Raw genomic sequence first — 18,738 nt, 5'->3', positions numbered from 1 at the left:
CCCCACTCACATGCTTGTAAGAGAAGCTATAAACATATAAGTTACCACTGCTTTACCCCAGGGCTACTCAGCTGCTACTACAGCCTGTATCTCATCCAGCACAGACCGTGCAATCTTTAGGTGGGCGTTCACAAGACCAGCTATTGCACAGGGCATACCTATGAGCCGTTCTTTTGTCTAAACAAGCAAGGTGCTTAATGGATGGGCTGCCTTCCATTTCTGCGCTCCTACCCACCTAGCAGCAAAATCGGGGAGCGCATTTGACATTCGGAAATGTTCAAAGGACAAAGCAGAGGGTGGCGACTGGATGCATCGACAGAGTTTGATCTTGCAAAAGGAAAGAACAGCCCAAGGCTTAGGATGGTGTAGCAGATGCAGAACTTTCAAAAGCACCGAAGTGGGCGAGAAATATATAATTTTTAAAAGAGAAAAGCACCCCCACCCACACAACTGGTCCTCTGGGGGTGGGGAACCCAGACGGGGGGGGGGGAGGGGGAGGAGGCCTGCGTTATGAATTAATCCCCTGGGGAACAGGCAGACAAAACAACAACATCCCTTGTATAAAGGGAAAAACACTGAAATCTCCCGTGATGAGGGAGAGGGGGCAGTGAGAGGGGGAGCCACTTACCCCACATCAGGGTGAACAGATGCGCTCTGGGGATGAGGACCAGGGAATACGCCGCCCCGACGTGCAGCAGAGCCATGAGGATGACATTCCTCCAGACGATCTCCTGCCTCTGCCCAACTTTCCCGGGGCTCCTCTCGGGCGCAGGGTCCGCGGAGCTGCCATCTCGCCCCTCGCCGGAGGAGGAGGAAGAAGAGAGGGGCATCTTGGCCTCTTCCTCGACGGCGCCGCCGGCTCCGGGCTTGGACATGGCCGAAGGGCAGACGGGGAGAGGTGCCCTCTCTTTCCTTTTACTTTGCCTCTTGTTTCTCTCCCCACTCCTCCCCTTTTTTCCTTCCCTCTTTTAGGGTCAGGTTTCTCCCTCCCTTTACTTCTGAGTTTGCTTTTTTAAAATAAATAAAAACCCCTTTCCTTTTTAATAGATCCCTTTCCTCCTTCCCAGCACTTTGCTCTGGGGCTACGGTCTACCGGCGGGAGCCTGGTCGCTGGGCAGCGGCGGCAGCATCTGTTGCTGGCATCTCGTCCATGCTGCTGCTGCTGCTGCTGCTCCGGAGCCAAATTCCGCACAGCAACAGAGAATGAAAAAAAAGAGGGAGGGAGGGAGGGAGAAAGAGAAGGAGAGGAAAAGACCTGCATAGCTACAGCCAATCAGAATCAGATGCGGCGCTCTTAAAGGGGGGGGGGTTGGTTGGTTGAGATGCACAGCATCCCTGTCTACTATTGCCACATATTGGCCAGACTGAATAGAGAGATATAGTCTCCGTCCAACAAAGAAAGGTGCGTTTGATATATAGCACGTTCAAAGGCAACCTATTGCAGAAAAGGCCCACACACACCCAGGTCTTTGTGTGGTAGCTGTGGGATCTCTCTCTCTGTTAAATTGCTGAATGGGTATCTAAAATCTTTCAGCACATGCAGCCGACAACAAAAGGACTTCTCCCTTAAGGCTTTGGGTTCAAAGAGATGTTGACCCCAGTTTAGTCACTGTTTTAAATGGTGCATTTTAGAGTTGCTGCTTTTAGCTGACTGGGGCCATTGTTAGGGGTAGAGTCAGGGAGGTGAAGCCCAAGATCTTTTGTGCGCAGCTCCAGATTTCCTTCCTCTCCTTTGGAAAAAACCAAAAACCAAAACAAAACCCCATACCAAAAAAACCACACACCACAATTTGCTTACAGGGTTCCTGGGACCCCAATCGCCAGCCAGCTTAAATTTGCTTAGAGGCCTACATTTGCATCTCTAAGAGTGGTATATGTTTCTAAGTATACATTAGCATATGACAGGAACATTTTCAGCCAATGAGTGCCGAAGACCTGAGTCTTTTAAGAACACACAGCTACACCCTCTCTATAGCCACCCTTCAATAATTATTCCCTGGGCGGCTTACAAGCAAAACCGTGCTTAAACAAATATAATATATCAAGACTGAAACCAGTAGCAAGGAATAGGAGACAGCAAAAATAAAATAAAAAATAAGATCATTACAACAGAGACAGCATGAAACAGTCTGGGTTTAAAACACAGTTTAAAAAGCCTGAGGGTGGGGAAGGTCTTTAGCACCAATTGACAAGCGTCCCAATTTAATACTGAAAATAAGGAGGGGGGCGGACACACACACACACACACACACACACACACACCTATATAGGAATGGTGCCAGTGTTGGGAGCCAAACAGTTATATCAACCACATTTTTTTTGTTTTTTGTTTTGCTTCAGTCAGTGTCAAATACATGCCATATGCTTGGGATGTATAAAGCATATGCAGCAGGAATATGCAGATTATGAAGAACTGATGCAGTTAGTTGTGACAAGAGTTGAAGCTCTAGGCCTGATTGACAAAATAAAAACTGACAAATCTACAATTCTACGGCTCTGTGAAATCATACACCCAAGAGTTCTCAAAAGAGCTCAAATGTGAAATTGCTGATCTTTTCACACAAAAATATGTAACATGTCCCTCAGATCGGCCTCCGTACGTGAAGACCAGAAGGTCGCCATTGGAACACAATTTTTACAAAAGGGTTCTCAAGAGGGTCCTGGAAATTACAGGCCGGTTAGTATAACATCTGCCTCGGGAAAACAGGTGGAAAGCATTGCTAAAGATAAAATAGAATGCAGAAGAACAAGTCTTGCTGCAGCAACTGGAAAGATGCAACATTTATTTTAGGTTGCAGTTGGTGGATGAAATTTCCTCTCTAACCTTTCTCTGAAGGTGCTGTTATGTTTGGCAAAAGGCACATAGGCAACATCTATCTAGTTGCTAGGCTGGATGAGACTGTACTTCTGATGACCTGCAGAATACAGTGGTACCTCGGGTTAAAGACGCTTCAGGTTACAGATGCTTCAGGTTACAGACTCTGCTAACCCAGAAATAGTACCTCGGGTTAAGAACTTTACTTCAGGATGAGAACAGAAATCACATGGCAGCAGCAGGAGGCTCCATTAGCTAAAGTGGTACCTCAGGTTAAGAACAGTTTCAGGTTAAGAATGGACCTCCAGAACGAATTAAGTTCTTAACCAGAGGTACCACTGTACCGTGGTTTTGTGTGTTCATCAGTCTTAACTGTGGTGGTCCGCTTATGCTTCACCCAAAAATAAACAGAGACATGGATTTGCTTCTAACCATGACTATCAGCTGCTTTCAGTCTTGCTTAGCAAGTCAACTTGCCTTCTCAGTGCTCCACAGCATCCCACGGCTGAAGGATTGCCTCCTTCTGCCTCACCGCCATGTGGAAGGAAACCAACCAGTGTGGAAGGACCCAGCTGTTGGCCACTCTATGTTCTCCTTGGAAAGGAAGAAGTTTTTAGCCTTGGCTTACCCCATTGGCACACCCTCATATATCCACTCAGGTGCCATGTGCTTTCTAAAATTAGTTTTTATTAAAGTTTTTTTGTGTTACAAAACAGAGAAACAGGGAAAGGTCCATCTATTATCTTCACTTTCAAAGAAACACCAAATTTCCATTTACATTCATTGGGAGGCACTTCTGTCATTAACGATACGATAATCTTTATTGTCATTGTCCCATACAGAACAACGAAATTGAAAAAATCTACATCAGACATTCAAAAACCAACAAGCCTGCTATCCCAGCTATCCCAGCCTGGTTAGCCCCCTAAAAACTCTGATACCCCATAATTAAATGTAATATACTCCCATAGAGACTACCTTACACTGCGTTTAAAACCAAAACCGCATTTGGATAGAAGCTGTTTCTCAGGCGGCTAGTCCTAGTCTTTATAACCCTGTACTTTCTTCCAGAAGGCAGAAGCTGAAAGAGATAATTTCTGGGGTGCGCACTATCCTGCGCTATCTCTGCAGCTTACAGTTGGGGGAAAATAGGGGGAGAGAGTTGGGGGTATTGGGGTTTTTGTTGTTGTTGTTCTGTTGCCTACTGTTAATGTAGGGGTTTGTGTCAGCATCACACGGTTAGGCCCTTTGTTTAGGTATGTATTTATTTTTATTGATAACGTGAGCGATTATCTTGGCTGGTTGCATTCAGTTGACTTCAGTGCGGCTTGTTTGTGTGTGGAATGGGGTGGTGGGGTAGGTTGTTGGGTCAGGTTAGCCATATTGATTGCCTTGTGCTTTTGTGACATCACGGGCCGTCGATTCCACAGCCAATGGCAGCAGCTGGAGGGGCATCATCATCGCCACCTCCTCCTTTGACCTCACAATGGTGGGCGGAGCTCTGCAGTGATTGGTTCCATTGCTTGTTTATTATGAGGAATATGTATAGCCCACCCCTTATCTGTAATGATACCAGGGAAAGGTAGGGACTGTGTAGCCTATAACCATATAGGACCTGGGACACCAGGGTTCAAATCTGTGGGAATGTTCAGGGATGCAGGAGAGGACATATTGTTTGATTATAGCCTTTCCAACTTGTGTTAACAAGTTCACAATTTTAGCAGAGTAACATTCCCCTTTTTAAACTTGCAGCGGATGCGTTTGCTCAGGCTCGCTAAAGCCTTTATAATAACTGTTCAGGTATTTCCCCCTTATTCCCTCATAAAAGATAAGACACGACACAGTCTTCTATAAAAGTATAAAAAGAGTTTACTCACATTCTGTTCACAATCGGATCCCAGAAGGCAGACTTAGCTTAGAAAAGTAACATACACCTGGAAACCATCTCATAAGGAGACAGTCCCTTCGCCCTCTCTTGGCTGGAAGCATCTTTGGCTAAGCAGATGTTGTTTCTTTGATGTATGTCGTCAAAGAGAGAGAGAGATGGCTGTCCTGCCCTGTGCTTTTGTCGTTACCTGCACAGGTGAGGCCATGCCCACCTCTAGCCACATGCAGAGGAAGTCTGTCCCAGCTCAGAAGGAAACAGGAAGTTTACCTGCCGGCTGGACATACATTTCTCCCCATGTGTAAACATGTTCACTCTAGGAATATTGTACTTGACTGCTCTTGGGTTTCACATCCCACAAAATTCCCATTCAGTCATGAACCATGCTTGTTGAGGATAAAATGGGGAGAGGAAGAACTAGGTACACTGCCTTCGTGTCCTTGGAGGAAAGGGGGGATATTAATGTAACGACAAAATATATTAACGCATAAATAAAACATGGTTCGTCTGGAAAGCTCCAGTTCCTCTCAAGCCAGTTCTCTCTTGCAGTCAAAATTCTAATATTATCGGGACGATAATGAATCAGCTTGACTCAGAAGCCCAGATAACATTTATGCCGCTCCTCCCCTTCACGCCCGCCCCTTCTATAAAACAATGTTATCCACCACTGTTTGCTGGCCTGGCCTCAATTATTTTATCCCCTCTATCACATTACAGAGCTGTCCTGGAAGAAAAATGACAGCGCCTCTCCCGCTCTGTATCCCAGCTGCGGGATTTGTTAATACACTGTTCATGAGTATCAGATCAGAAGGATGACCCAGATTCGCAGAGGAGAGAAAATAGTTCACTGGAACTAGAGGACAGCTTCATCTGGGGCTAGTAAGAAGCAAGATGGAGAATGCATTTTTAACGGAACCGGCTTCCTTTCATGCCTTATTTTTGGCGACACCTTTAAGATAATGCTGATTCCGTGGTCCACGTGTTGAACAATGACTAGGGAGCCTGGGTTTCAAATCCCCACTCAGAACGTTTCCTGGGCATGGGAGTGGTAAGGAAACCTGTGGCCTTCTGAGATGAAGATGTACTCCAACTCCTACCAACCCCATCCAGCATTGCCAATGGACACAGATGATGGGACTTGTAGTCCAGCAACATCTAAAGGGCAGCAGGTTTCTGGCTTTTAATTTACTGGGTGATCCTGGGCTTCTTCTTAACTCTCAGCCCACCTCACTTCCCCCGGAGTTTTGAGAGGATAAAACAATACTGGGGGCAGATGAGGACATGTGAGACTCATTTATGCTCACTTGAGCTCCTTGAAGGGTGGGGGGAGATGATCAACATAATGATCAATACTAATATTCCTGGTATTTGGAAATTAGGTGCAACAGCTGTACTGTAGGTGGTTGCTTTTATTTTGCAATTTTATAGCTGGCTACTGAAGTGCGGGTGGCGCTGTGGGTTAAACCACAGAGCCTAGGACTTGCCGATCAGAAGGTTGGCGGTTTGAATCCCCGTGCCGGGGTGAGCTCCCATTGCTCGGTCCCTGCTCCTGCCAACCTAGCAGTTCGAAAGCACGTCAAAGTGCAAGTAGATAAATAGGTACCACTCCGGAGGGAAGGTAAACGGCGTTTCCGTGTGCTGCTCTGGTTTGCCAGAAGCAGCTTAGTCATGCTGGCCACATGATCCGGAAGCTGTACGCCGGCTCCCTTGGCCAATAAAGCGAGATGAGCACCACAACCCCAGAGTAGGTCACGACTGGACCTAATGGTCAGGGGTCCCTTTACCTTTACTGAAGTGCTGTAGACATGTTGTTCTCCTCTGATAGGGCATAATAATCATCTGCATCCACAGTCAAACCATGAATGTAAAATGCTATGATGCCACTGTAAATAGTTACGACTTTCCACAAAGAATTCTGGGAGCTGTAGTTTATTCAGGGTGCTAAGGGGCGCCCTGTTACCCCCTCAGTGATACCATTTCCAGAGTCCCCTGTGAAGAGGAATCGGCCGTAAAACCACTCTGGGAATTGTAGCTCTTGGAGGGGGGTTAGGGGTCTCCAAACAGCTCTCAGCACCTAACAAACCACAGCTCCCAGAATTCTTTGGCAGAACTCATGCAAGTTGCATCACAGTGCTTTAAATATATAGTTTAGATGTGGCTGGCAACTGAAGCGAAGGTGCTATTGTTCCAGTATTCTCCAGATGTTTTTGACTGGAACTTCCATCAGCCCCAATCCGGCACAGCCAACCATCAGTCAGGAAGGGAGTAGTACTCAAAACATCTGGATGGCACTGGATCGGGAAATCCAGTATTAACCTATTACAACTTGGGAGCTTCAATAGCCTTTATTTTTATTATGGATTAAGTAGCAAGAAGACAGGCCAAGATTGGTGGTGGATAAGAGCTTGTCTGAGGGGTGGGGGACCTTTTTCAACCAAGGGCCACATTTACTTTTGAGCAACTTTCCCAGGGCCACATGTGTGTGGTGGGTGGGACCAGTGGCAAAAGTGGGTGGAGCAATGGATGCAAATTTTGCCTCTGGTCAGTAGGCTAGTTTTGACATGCACTCCACAAAACCTCCCTTTATACTTCACCTGGGCAAGTAAGAAGCATTAGCAGAGTTCAAGGACACATTCTAGCTGGGGGGGGGGGAACCCTCAAGGGCGTGGATAGCTCAATTGTTTAGTGTGGTGTTGATAACGCCACCGTTGCAGGTTCAATCCGCATATGGGACATCTGTGGTCTAAGCCACTGAGCCTCTTGAGCTTACTGATCACAAGGTCGGCAGTTCAAATCCCCACGATGGGGTGAGCTCCTGTTGCTTGGTCCCTGCTCCTGCCAACCTAACAGTTCGAAAGCACACTGGCACAAGTAGACAAATAGGTACCACTGTGGTGGGAAGGTAAACGGCGTTTCTGCACGCTCTGGTTTCTGTCACAGTGTTTCGTTGCACCAGAAGCGGTTTAGTCATGTTGGCCACATGGCCTGGAAAGCTGTCTGTGGACAAACGCTGGCTCCCTCAGCCTGAAAGCAAGATGAGCGCCGCAACCCCATAGTCGCCTTTGACTGGACTTGACCGTCCAGGGGTCCTTTACCTTTACCTTACATTCCTGCATTGCAGGGGGTTGGACGAGGCCCCTTCCAACTCTACAATTTTATAGGTGGGTGTGTCCCAAGGGTCAGACAGGCAGGTTTGGAGAGCTGAATTTGGCCACCAGAGTTAAGGATTCCCACCCCTGACCTCCGCTCTTTAAGAGATGTAGCTCTGCAGTTGCGATTTCAGCCTAGAGAAAACTCTCCTGATGTAGAATGGCTTGGGAATGTGAAAACCACGATTCCCCACCCTCTGTCTTTATAGAGTGCAGCATGTGGTGGTCCATTTACTGCCCAGCTTAATGTATAGTGTTGGGCAGCAAGCCAGGAATAGGGAGGCCTTTTAATGAAACGTACCATGGGGGAGGAGGGGAAAAGAACATTGTAGGAATGAGCTAATTATGAGGTAGGTCTCTGGAGGCAACTGCACAAGCAAAGAGAACATGGTTAAAAAAAAACAATCAAAATATTTTTAGGCTTGTCAAAGACCCTTCCAGAATATTCTTCCAGGAGAAAACAAGGGGGAAGAGAAACACCTGCCATCAAAAAATGCAGAAAAGCCTGTCAATGAATGAGCAACACCCAGGGTGGGGGAAGAAACAGGAGGCTATGGCAGGAGCTGACCAAGCAAATACATGGGTTACTGGAGTGGCACCCAATCTCCCCTCACCCAGGTGAAATTAGGTTTGAAAGAAGCCTTTTATTGTAGCCAACAGAATAGCACTGTGTACAGATTTAAATCATGGCTAGGCAAACTACGGCCCGGGGCCCGGATCCGGCCCAATCACCTTCTAAATCCGGCCAGCGGACGGTCTGAGAATCAGCGTGTTTTTACATGAGTAGAATGTATCCTTTTATTTAAAATGCATCTCTGGGTTATTTGTGCGGCATAGGAATTCGTTCATTTCTTTCCCCTTCAAAATATAGTCTGACCCCCACAAGGTCTGAGGGACAGTGGACCGGCCCCCTGCTGAAAAAGTTTGCTGACCCCTGATTTAAATCATATCCCCCCCACTCTCCCCCCCCCCAATAATTATTGGGAGCTGTGCCTTGTTAAGATTGCCGGAATTGTAGCTCAGTGCGGGGTAATCTACAAGTCCTGTGCAGAAAACCAGGATTTCCTCAGATTTATGTGCTGATAAAAGGTTTATTCGAGAAGTATAAACATGAAACAGGAATCTCCCGCTAGAGAGTTAAGTGGAGCAGTGGATTGCTCTCCACATTAATGCACAAGAGGTTTTGGTCAGCACAAAGCATTACTGGGGACTTTGCGCTTGCTAGTAATTGGTCTTTTGAGTTTTTGGCAAGCTCACATATCAAATTTTAATTTGCAACGTGGCAACTGACTTGTGCAGTATCAGCTAGGATGAAAGCTGTTGCAAGGACCTGGGGAAGTCTGTTCCTTTTCTGGCCACGTCAAAAGTAAGAAAAATGCAGTAAAAGGCATGAACCACACCCATGAAAATTTCATTGAAACTTTCTCTCTCCTTTAGGCTTTTAAATGTAGGATTTGAAGCACCCACATATCCCTGGTGGCCGGTCCCCATGTGCTCCTGGAAACTGACAAATACCGTATTTTTCGCTCTATAAGACGCACCAGACCACAAGACGCACCTAGTTTTTGGAGGAGGAAAACAAGAAAAAAAATATTCTGAATCTCAGAAGCCAGAACAGCAAGAGGGATCGCTGCGCAGTGAAAGCAATCCCTCTTGCTGTTCTGGCTTCTGGGATAGCCGCGCAGCCTGCATTCGCTCCATAAGACGCACACACATTTCCCCTTACTTTTTAGGAGGGAAAAAGTGAGTCTTATAGAGCAAAAAATATGGTAGTTGGTGGTAACAAGTGAAAGGACTTTCTTTTTTAGGAGTGGTCCCTCATTTACAGCGTATAGTCCCAAGACTCACCCGATGCTTTCAATAAAGGTCTTTAGCTGCAGGCAAACATCTTCATACTCTTATAGGCTTTTAAAAATCAGATTCTTTTACCTATCTCTCTCTCTCTGCAAGGTGGGTGTTTTTGCTCTTTGGGGAGGCAGGTTTGTAGTGCCAGACCTTCCAGTCAGCTACAATTGTGCAACCTAAATTTGCCAATTGTAAAAGCAGCATTAAAACAACACAAGACAGAAAGAGAAGTAACTCTCTCTGTCTTGTGTTGTTTTAATGCTGCTTTTACAATTGTACGTTTGTCTTGTATAGTTCTGTTATATGCTGAGCAACGTTCAGGGAAAGTTAAGCTATTGATTGGTTAATACGATAAGCAAAGATGTAGATGGCTTCAAATCCCTTTGTTATTCTGCCTCAGTCTACTTGAAGGCTGGGAGACACACACGTCTGCAACAGCCAGGAGCCCCCCAGACAGAGGGAGCTTCCAGACTATCGTTATTTTTGAGTGGGATCCAACAAAATATTGGCAAATTTAGGTTGCACAATTGTAGCTGACGGGAAGGTCTGGCACCACAAACCTGCCTCCCCAAAATATCAGACTTTCTGTGTAAGCCAAGTGGCCAGAAAACGTACTGCAAAGTGTGGTAAAACAGTTGCTTTGACGCAACATCATCGAACCTGCCCACAAACAAATCAGAATGGGTTTCAAAACAGTGTGCTTTCAAAACAGGTTGCTTTGGAAGCACACAGAATCTACTGGAGGCAAGGAGAATTGGCAAGCTTTAACAGCGTGCGTAAATACGGGTTGCATCAGGTAAGCGTCAAATAAGGAGAGGAATAGTTTTGTGGTAAGAGCAGCTTGCCTGGTGGAGTGGAGCAGCAGAAATAGCCTCCAGGCCAATAAATAAATAAAACTCACCTCTCCACTTCCCATCTTCCCTTCTAAGGTGTAGATACCAGAGAATACAGAGTTTGTGATCACATTTTTATTTCTTTTGGGGCAACGGTAGGGCCTCACAGGCTGGGCCAGTGCCCCGGATGAACTTCGCATATGCCTGAAGATGCTTCAAAACCCTTTGCAACACAAAAGGACAGCTTGGCAGACAAGCCATTGTGTGTTCCCTGAAAGTAGAGAGTTTGGAAATCATTGTTTTGAAAGCTGACACGCACAAGGTGTTCGAAAGATGCCATCATTCCAACTGACTCACAGACATGTGAACTTTGCTGTCTGATCTATCAAAACCAACCTTAGTACCATTTTGATGAGGTTGCTTCAGCACTGATCTGATGTCTGTTATAGAAGGAATCAGCGTGGGAAGGGGGCATCTCTCTCTCTCTCTCTCTCTCCCCCCCCCTCTATATAGATGCATAACTTCATGGCGACGGGTTTAAATAAATAGCCGTGCGGCCTAACGAAAGCAAAGGCATTAAACTATTAAGCAAGCTAAAAATTAATTAAGCTAAATCCCACGGACACTGCGGAAGCCTTAAGGAGGAGGAATAATAACTCAGCGCACACAGAAAATAGAATCTGAAACATTTTAATTGCTTGTTGATGCAGAGGAATGTGGGGGGGAATTGCTTTCTGAGGTCAGCCACTCAGAGTGGAGTGGCCACAATCTCCCCTCTCTTTGCTGTATTTAAAAGCCACTTTCAAAGCAGCAGGTAACATGCATTTAAAATGGGGTATATGACGTGGCGCAATTCAATACACTTATCTGCAGATAAGGGTAATAAAAGATGGAGAGAAAGAAAAAGCACCAGGACTTGCTGGCCCTTCTAAAACGAAGCTCATCTGCGGCAAGGGTAGGGTGGGGAGGGAGAAGAGAAAATGGCTTTGTTGTGACCAGCTTTCTATATCGCATCATGCTCTAAGGGCCGGGGTCCATCTCGCAGCACGCCACTTTGAAAGCAGGATGCTTCTGCTCTGCAAAAAGCCCACTTCACACGGCCAGCTTGTTGGCCTGGGTGAGGACCACTTTGAGCACCGGCATGAAGGCGGACGTCTCGCTGAAGTTGCTAGTGCTGACTATGTGGGTGTGGATGTTCAGGCCCTCCGTGTAGTTCCGTGTTTCGATGCTCCTGGCGATGTTGTGCAAACCGTTGATTATTGTTGGGGAGAGCTGGAGGGAGGGGGAAAGAAAACACAGTTGAGAAGGTACCCTTTTCACAGAGATATCTGGGCACCGCCACCTGACATCACTCCAGTGTTCTTGGCCCCAAGCACGCCACTCAGAGTGGAGTGGCTAAATGGCCACTGGAAAATCTGTCCTCATCAATGGTTGCCGCATTATTATTTTACACGACTTCACAAATGCAGATGCAACTGGGGCAAGCAAACAACTTCTTCCAAGGACAGCTGCAAGCGCCAACGGCAACAGGTTGGTGCAAGGCAGTAGCAGCCCCTTCTCCCGTTACTCTAGCAGGAAATTCCCAAACTTGGGTCTCTAGCTGTTGGTGGACTACAGTTCCCATCATCCTTGACCACTGCTAGCCAGGGATGATGGGAGTTGTAGTCCAACAACAGCTGGAGACCCAAGTTTGGGAAGCCCTGCTCCAGGGCATGTGGAACAGTGTGTCTGCCTCTCCTGCCCTGCCCAGCCAAGACCACAGAATGTTGTCTCCTGCGCCACTACAGGACTTCCCCAACCCACATGGTGGAAGGATAGGTTATGGAGAGCATTTCTGGTACAGAATGAAATGCCGTTCTGGATGATGCATCAGCTTGAGATTGGAAGCAAATACTTATTACAAGAGTTGGCTTTTTTGTGCTGTGACACCACCAGCATCTGCAGCAACTGTGTGAAATGTCTATTCAGAGTCAGCATGACTCCCAATAATGACCGATGCTGTAGGCCAGGGATGGGGAAGCTGTGGCCCTACAGATGACTCCAACTGGACCATGTTGGCTGGGGCTGGTGGAAGTTGGTGGCCCAGGTTCCCCAATACACACAACTCATCCCTTGGGCTCCGTCTTATTCTGCTCGGCCACTGTAGGGACAGAACACTGAAACAGATATATGGACTTTTTACAGCTGGTCTGGCTTGGGGATTTCTAATGCTATTTAATGGGTGCTGACGGTTTTAAGCATTTTATTGGGATTCCCAGGAGCCCACCTCAACATTCAGCCTGAAATTACCACATGCTCCATTTGTCAGATCGCTTAAACAGCCAGCTGCCATATACAAAGCTACCTTCTGGTGACATCGCTTCAAAAACGGATTCCCAAATCCCACCCAGGAAGTGCATTTACTTATTCTGCAAAACACTGCAGACCCATCTTATAGCACAGGAATTATTTCTAGCTAACAAATAGTTTTTAAAAGCGGGAAAACAATGCAAGAATAAATAAGGAAGGCTGGAGAACGATCTGAAGGAAGCAGTTCAGCTGCTGAAGTTTAGAATGCCTGGCTTGGAGATGAAATGCAAGGAAGATAATCTGAGCAGGGCAAAGCATAATGCACAATGATAAATAAAGCTTACGGTCTGATCTCTAAGTTTATCATACAGAAACTCCAGGCGTTTGTTGGCATCGTCAAGTTTCCTCTTGGTTTGCTACAGAAGAGACCAGAACGTAGGAAGTCGTTAAACAAGCTTATCAAATTTTATCAATGCTCAACCAGCACGCACACATAAACTGTTAGGATATAGTTCCGTTCCACCTTAAAAGGAACAGGCATGACTGTTGTGTGTCACATGCCTGTTTATTTCCAGCACAGGCTCGCTGGGAACTTCCGTTTTGTATATTGCTTTTGCTTTAGCTGTTTTGCTGGACACGAAAGGAAGCAGACATGTTTTTTCCTTTGTTCATGCTGCTGAATAAAATGCTGTAAATTATGCTTACACATGGCTCTGTCCGCCACTTCTGTTGTGCGAAGATTTATTCACTCTGCTGATATAGAGCGTGCGCGAGTCTCTAAACATATCTGAGGCTTGTGTCGCTGTTTGATGCTGTTCCAAGGGAGACCGGTGATCGCCCGGCTGCCGGCTGATGGTTGGAGCCAGCCTGATGCCCCTGTCTCCCCGGCAGTATCCCAATATAAACATACATATGAATTAGTATGTACTTTGATGTGCTTCCTAAGCATGGGGAAAGTTCCTCTCCAAGTAGGATTCAACTCCCCACACATCAGCTGATGCACATGTGGGGGGTTGTCAATCCTACTTTAGGCAAGGCTTTGGCACACCAGCTGGTTCCAGCAGTTAGCTGGCACACCTGAACAAAGCAGGATTGAACCTCCCCAGGCATCAACTGATAATGGGTTCAGTCCTTCTTTTTGTGGCCAAGCATCTACCTGCCCCATATCCCAAGTCACATATGACATAGGGTGTGGGGCAAGCGGGCGTCATTTCATGAAACTGACCAGGCAGGCCAATTTTGGCACAGAGGTTGGAGATTCCCAACCCTTGGTCCAGGAGGTTCAGAGCAGCTGGTTGCACAAGCCAAGTTGTTTATGTGGGACTGCACAGAGGGCACACAGAACTGCTGGCTTTGAGGTAGAAAGGAAGGTCCTCCTCAGTCGAGTCTGAATCACAATTATCTTCCTGAAAGAACTGTGTCTTTGAAGGTGAAAGCAAGCACCAAGCACCCAGCACTCAGTTTATGGAAGGCGGTTCCGCTGCTGTCAACCAACAGGATACGCTCCTGCGTCTTCCCTTCCTCCCTGTGTTGAATCAAAGGTGAGCTGTTCCATAAGCTCTGCAAACACCATCTTGGTAGTCAAGATAACTACCACAATTAATTGGTAGTTGCAGCAATGAGCTCAAATACGTTTATATTCACTTGCTGTGATCTGAGCTAATTGGCATGCTTTGATGTCATCGTCTGTGGGCTTCGGGTGCTGGGCTCTGGGCCCAGTAAGGGGAACTATCTGTAAGATTTGGGAATTTGCCTCCGATACCCTCACCTGGTCAGGTGAAGTGATGGGAAGTCCTGGCAAAGTGGTGTATGTCGCTTTGTCTATAAAAAACATATGCACATTTGCTTGGGTGCAAACAAGCCATCTCCTTGCTGCAGAGTCCATCCCGTGTCTGTAAAGGCTGGGAGACCTGGCAGGCTGGTTTGCTGTAAGTCTACACCTTTCCTTTTAATAAAACACTAGAACTAGTTACAGGTAGGTAGCCGTGTTGGTCTGCCATACAAGAAACAACAACAAAAAAAATTCCTTCCAGTAGCACCTTAGAGACCAACTAAGTTTGTTATTGGTATGAGCATTCGTGTGCATGCACACTTCTTCAGATATCTCTTTGACATCCTTCTTTGGTATCCCTGGACCCAACCACTCCAAGCCCCCAGACCAAAATGACAATATAAACTTGCATTCCACAGAGTCAGGCCACAAGCCCACCTGCAGCTCCCTACCGCTGTTCACTTGCAGCTCTCCAAGGTGCTGAATCCTTTTTCGGCCGTGTCTGCAAAACATTCATTTTTTGCTGCTGCCCTCTGCATTTCCAAGGTCTTCTTGAACCATTTGGATTGGGGAAGAAGCACTTATCTTAATTCGAGTCGCCCGCAAGGGAAGACAGCCTAAGATTATGCCCTCCCATTGTGTGAATCACACAGTAACTGCAATTTTTCTGATAGGCTGAATATCTGAAGCACTTGGCGAGAGCCTAGCTGCTGGTGATAAATCGTTTCTGATGACTCACCACACAGTGATGGATGCCACCAGCTCTGAATGTGTGATTACACTACATAAAATGCATTTTTTAATATAAAAACACCACCACCAAAACACAGAAACACATGAAGGACATACCGGATCGGTAGCTGAAGAGAGACACCTCTGGATCAGAGCTTCAAATGTATTCTTTAGGATAAGGTGTTCCTCAGGTATGGGCTTTTTCATTATCTTCTCTGTTGGCAAGGATTGCACATGCTAGAGGGGAAGGAAGAGTAATTTGGAATATCGCTTTGTCATCATTTGCTCCCAGTCTTTTTACTCCAGGGGAACCGCATGTTAGTAAAGTCACTTAAATAACACAGATGGAATGCAGAGGGAAGGTCTTGATACTGAGGAAGCCAAATAAAAAGAGTGTATGATTTGAGGAGAAAGGGACAGAGAGGATTTCGCTTCCAGTTCAGGCCTTGTTTGGGGCATGGAGACATTCAATGAAAAACATACAAAGGGAAAATTCCCGCAGAACTACACAGCCTATTAGAGCAGGTGCTACTCCACTAGGAATCATGCTATTCTGCCTGATTGCCAAGCAACACTTCCACTCTTCTTACTGGTAACACAATTAACCCTTAAGTTACAAACTGAATGATCCTTTCTGTTGTACTTCCAAACCACAATCAACATTTTCCTGGCAACTCACTTCCCATATATTATTTTCTATCCCCCCCCCCTTTATATTTTTACATTCATATTCCATCATGGAACCCAAGTCAATGGGCATGCAGGTCCCAGGTAGTCTCTGATCCAGACACTGAGCAGACTCAGACCTGCTTAGGTTCAGCAAGGTGGTGGCACTGTGTTCCTTCAGTCAATAACCACCCTGGGCCAACTGTCCAGTGACAAAGAAAGTCCAAGGCCAAAAGACTCTTGTTTCTATACACCTACCAGTGTGCTGCCCTTTAATGGTACCTGCCAAATTTGCCTCTTAATGCTGAAGCAGCGCTGCTAATCGTGCCTTAGCATAAAACCCATTCACGCTGGATTCCCTCTTACCACAGGATAATCAGGTGTTTAGAGTGCATATTTAGCACCCTTGGATGATTTTGGGACAGGGAAAGCAAATGCTAACCTCTGCCTAAACATGAGTAAGATCTAAATCAAACAAAACAGGCAAATCCTGCCTGCCTCAACAATGCAGCTCCAAATGAGCCAACGTCTCTCACCGCATAGCAACCCACCCACAAGGCTCTCACGATCATTTGCCAGTCATTTGCTTTCAAAGACAATCCCCCAAGTCAAAAGGGTGATTGTTTCTTCAGGCAGGACCCTGCAGACCTCCCACTGAGCAAGTGGGAGGGAGAAGAAACCACCAGCCGTTCAGAAATTCAACAGCTGCCTGTCCAGGCGACATGGCTGCTACCACATCAGGCAAAGAGGGAATCCAACCAGAATTCAGGGGTTGGCAAAGTTTTTGTGGCTTGGGCCAGTTCACGGTCCCGCAGATGCCACAGTGGGCTGGAGTGTGTGCACGCACGCACACACAAACACTATTTCCGGCGCTCCTTCCGGTGCGGAGAAGGCACGCGCAGCTTCCCATTGGCTGCAGGAGCTTCCTGCAGCCAATGGGAAGCAGGCCAGCGTCGTGGAAGGCGGTCCCTGCTCTGCTCCGCACCAATTTAGCGCACGGGAGCTGACCGAGCGGGCGGCAGGGGTCCATGGGCCAATTAAACAACCCCAATGGGCCGCTTGTGGCCCATGGGCCTTAGGTTGCCGACCCCTGAACCAGATAATGGCTTCCCTGTCTGTGAAGTGAGGCTGAGACGAACCCCTCATCTTGTAGCAAGGGACGGTGCAACCTAATAGGACATGTGTGAAGAACCTCTGGCCCGCCAGATGTGGCTGAACTATGACTCCCATCAACCCCTGCAAGCATGGCCACTGGTCAGGCAGGACAGGAGCTGTAGTTTAGCAACACCTGGAGGGCCAAAGGCTCCCCACATCTGTGCCAGGTGGCAAAATGTAAGGGATGCTGGCCTGGTGAGGGAATCTTCTCAGGATTGAACATGTTCCCACTCATTCCACCTCAGACAACCGTTTCAGGGCCAAAGGTAACCCCCTACTCCCCAGGCTACAATCTTTCCCTCTCACTCCACTGTCAATCTCAATGAAGACGTAAGAACAGATGCTCAATTAGATCAAAGCTCTGACTTCTGATTCTTCTGTCATTTTAGCCATTTCGGGATAATCCATCAACTTGATCTCTGCCATTCTTCTCTGGTAGGAAGAATCAGAAAGACCAAATTGTTATTAAGGAATGGGGAAAATTTTTATAACTTATCTTAAAAACTACTGTGAAGAGTTAAAACCGTTAGTAGGATTAGAATAACACTTGTAGTTTAAAGGTGAACTTTGGACACATTGGAGATGTAAAAGATTTGGATTCTTATAAAAGATGCGGGAAGAGGTGATTAACAACAGGACCCACAAAGGGGAAAAGGGAAGTCCAGGAGATTCTCTGGAATCTTGTTTCTATGTTGTATGTTGGCTATGTGACTGTAAAACTTTAATCTGAAAACCAAATAAATTTACACAACTAGATCAAAGGTCTCTCTACAGCCCAGCATCCTGGTTTCACAATGACCAACCAAAATGCTCATGGGAAGCCTCCAAGAAGGACATGAGTGCAAAGGCGCTCTCACGTTGCCTAGCAACCACCTCTGATACTGGAGGGAATGTGATTATCGCAAGTAGTGACCATCAATAACCTTCCCATCTACAAATTGGTCTAATCCCCTTTTAAACCATCTATCTCTAAATGTTGTGGCAAATACCATCGTTCAACTCTGCTTCTTGGCCGCCCTCGCCTGCAGCCTCCGCTTCAGCCTCAAAGTCTGAACTGCTCTCTGCCCTAGCCTCTTCCTGCTCACTAAAGCCTGTCACCTCTTCAGCTTCCGACACCTCCTCCTCCCAGTCTTGTCCCTCTTCTCCCTCTGACCGCTCATCGTCGTCCCAACACCAATTGCCTGGCCCTGAGCATCCTTCCTGTCAGATGGTGGTTTGGTTGCTCGAAAGCAAACAGGCAAGACTCCGACCTGTCTTTTCCAGGCTTTATTCTTAGTGCAAAACTATTTACAGTGAAGAGCGTCGCAAGTTCAAGTCGCTGGCAGAATCTGGGAGTGGTCGGTCCTTGTACCTCCCCCAGCATAACAGTCGCTTGACCCCCAAGCTTCTCCTCCCCTCCCTGCGCCGAAACCTACTGCGCAGAGTGGGCGCTGGCAAAGGGCTACTTCTCTCCTCTCCAGCTTGTTCAGGGTCGGTGTTGAGGCTCTCCCTAGCATCCCCTGGTCCCACCACCTCCTCCCCACTGGAGGTGGGGCTTTCCACCTCACCAGAGGAGGAACTGCTTCGCAAGACTTTCGGAGGTTCCCTATAACACAACT

General features: G+C 46.9%; 2 protein-coding genes across 19 annotated transcripts in view; both read right to left on the bottom strand.

The window, feature by feature from the left end:
- Window positions 1–916, bottom strand: part of SCD5 (stearoyl-CoA desaturase 5) — a 46,230-nt gene extending 45,314 nt beyond the window's left edge. The window contains exon 1 of the mRNA XM_053404282.1: window positions 629–916. Coding sequence (XP_053260257.1) covers window positions 629–875 — 247 coding nt within the window. The 5' untranslated portion in view covers window positions 876–916. The remainder of the gene's footprint in view (window positions 1–628) is intronic.
- A 10,285-nt stretch (window positions 917–11,201) lies between these two features.
- Window positions 11,202–18,738, bottom strand: part of SEC31A (SEC31 homolog A, COPII coat complex component) — a 58,922-nt gene continuing 51,385 nt past the window's right edge. For 14 of the 18 annotated variants that reach the window (XM_053404231.1, XM_053404230.1, XM_053404233.1 and 11 more), the window contains 3 exons: window positions 15,437–15,556; window positions 13,161–13,232; window positions 11,202–11,799 (listed from right to left, as the gene is read on the bottom strand). In XM_053404231.1, the coding sequence (XP_053260206.1) occupies window positions 11,620–11,799; window positions 13,161–13,232; window positions 15,437–15,556 (372 nt within the window). In that variant the 3' untranslated portion in view covers window positions 11,202–11,619. The remainder of the gene's footprint in view (window positions 11,800–13,160; window positions 13,233–15,436; window positions 15,557–18,738) is intronic. The other 4 variants (XM_053404245.1, XM_053404247.1, XM_053404248.1 and 1 more) reach the window with 1 other exon arrangement.

This window comes from Podarcis raffonei, chromosome 9 (genome assembly GCF_027172205.1).
Source record: "Podarcis raffonei isolate rPodRaf1 chromosome 9, rPodRaf1.pri, whole genome shotgun sequence".
Taxonomy (NCBI): domain Eukaryota; kingdom Metazoa; phylum Chordata; class Lepidosauria; order Squamata; family Lacertidae; genus Podarcis; species Podarcis raffonei.
Note: the sequence above shows the minus strand (reverse complement) of the source record. Positions and strands in the feature narration are given on the sequence as shown.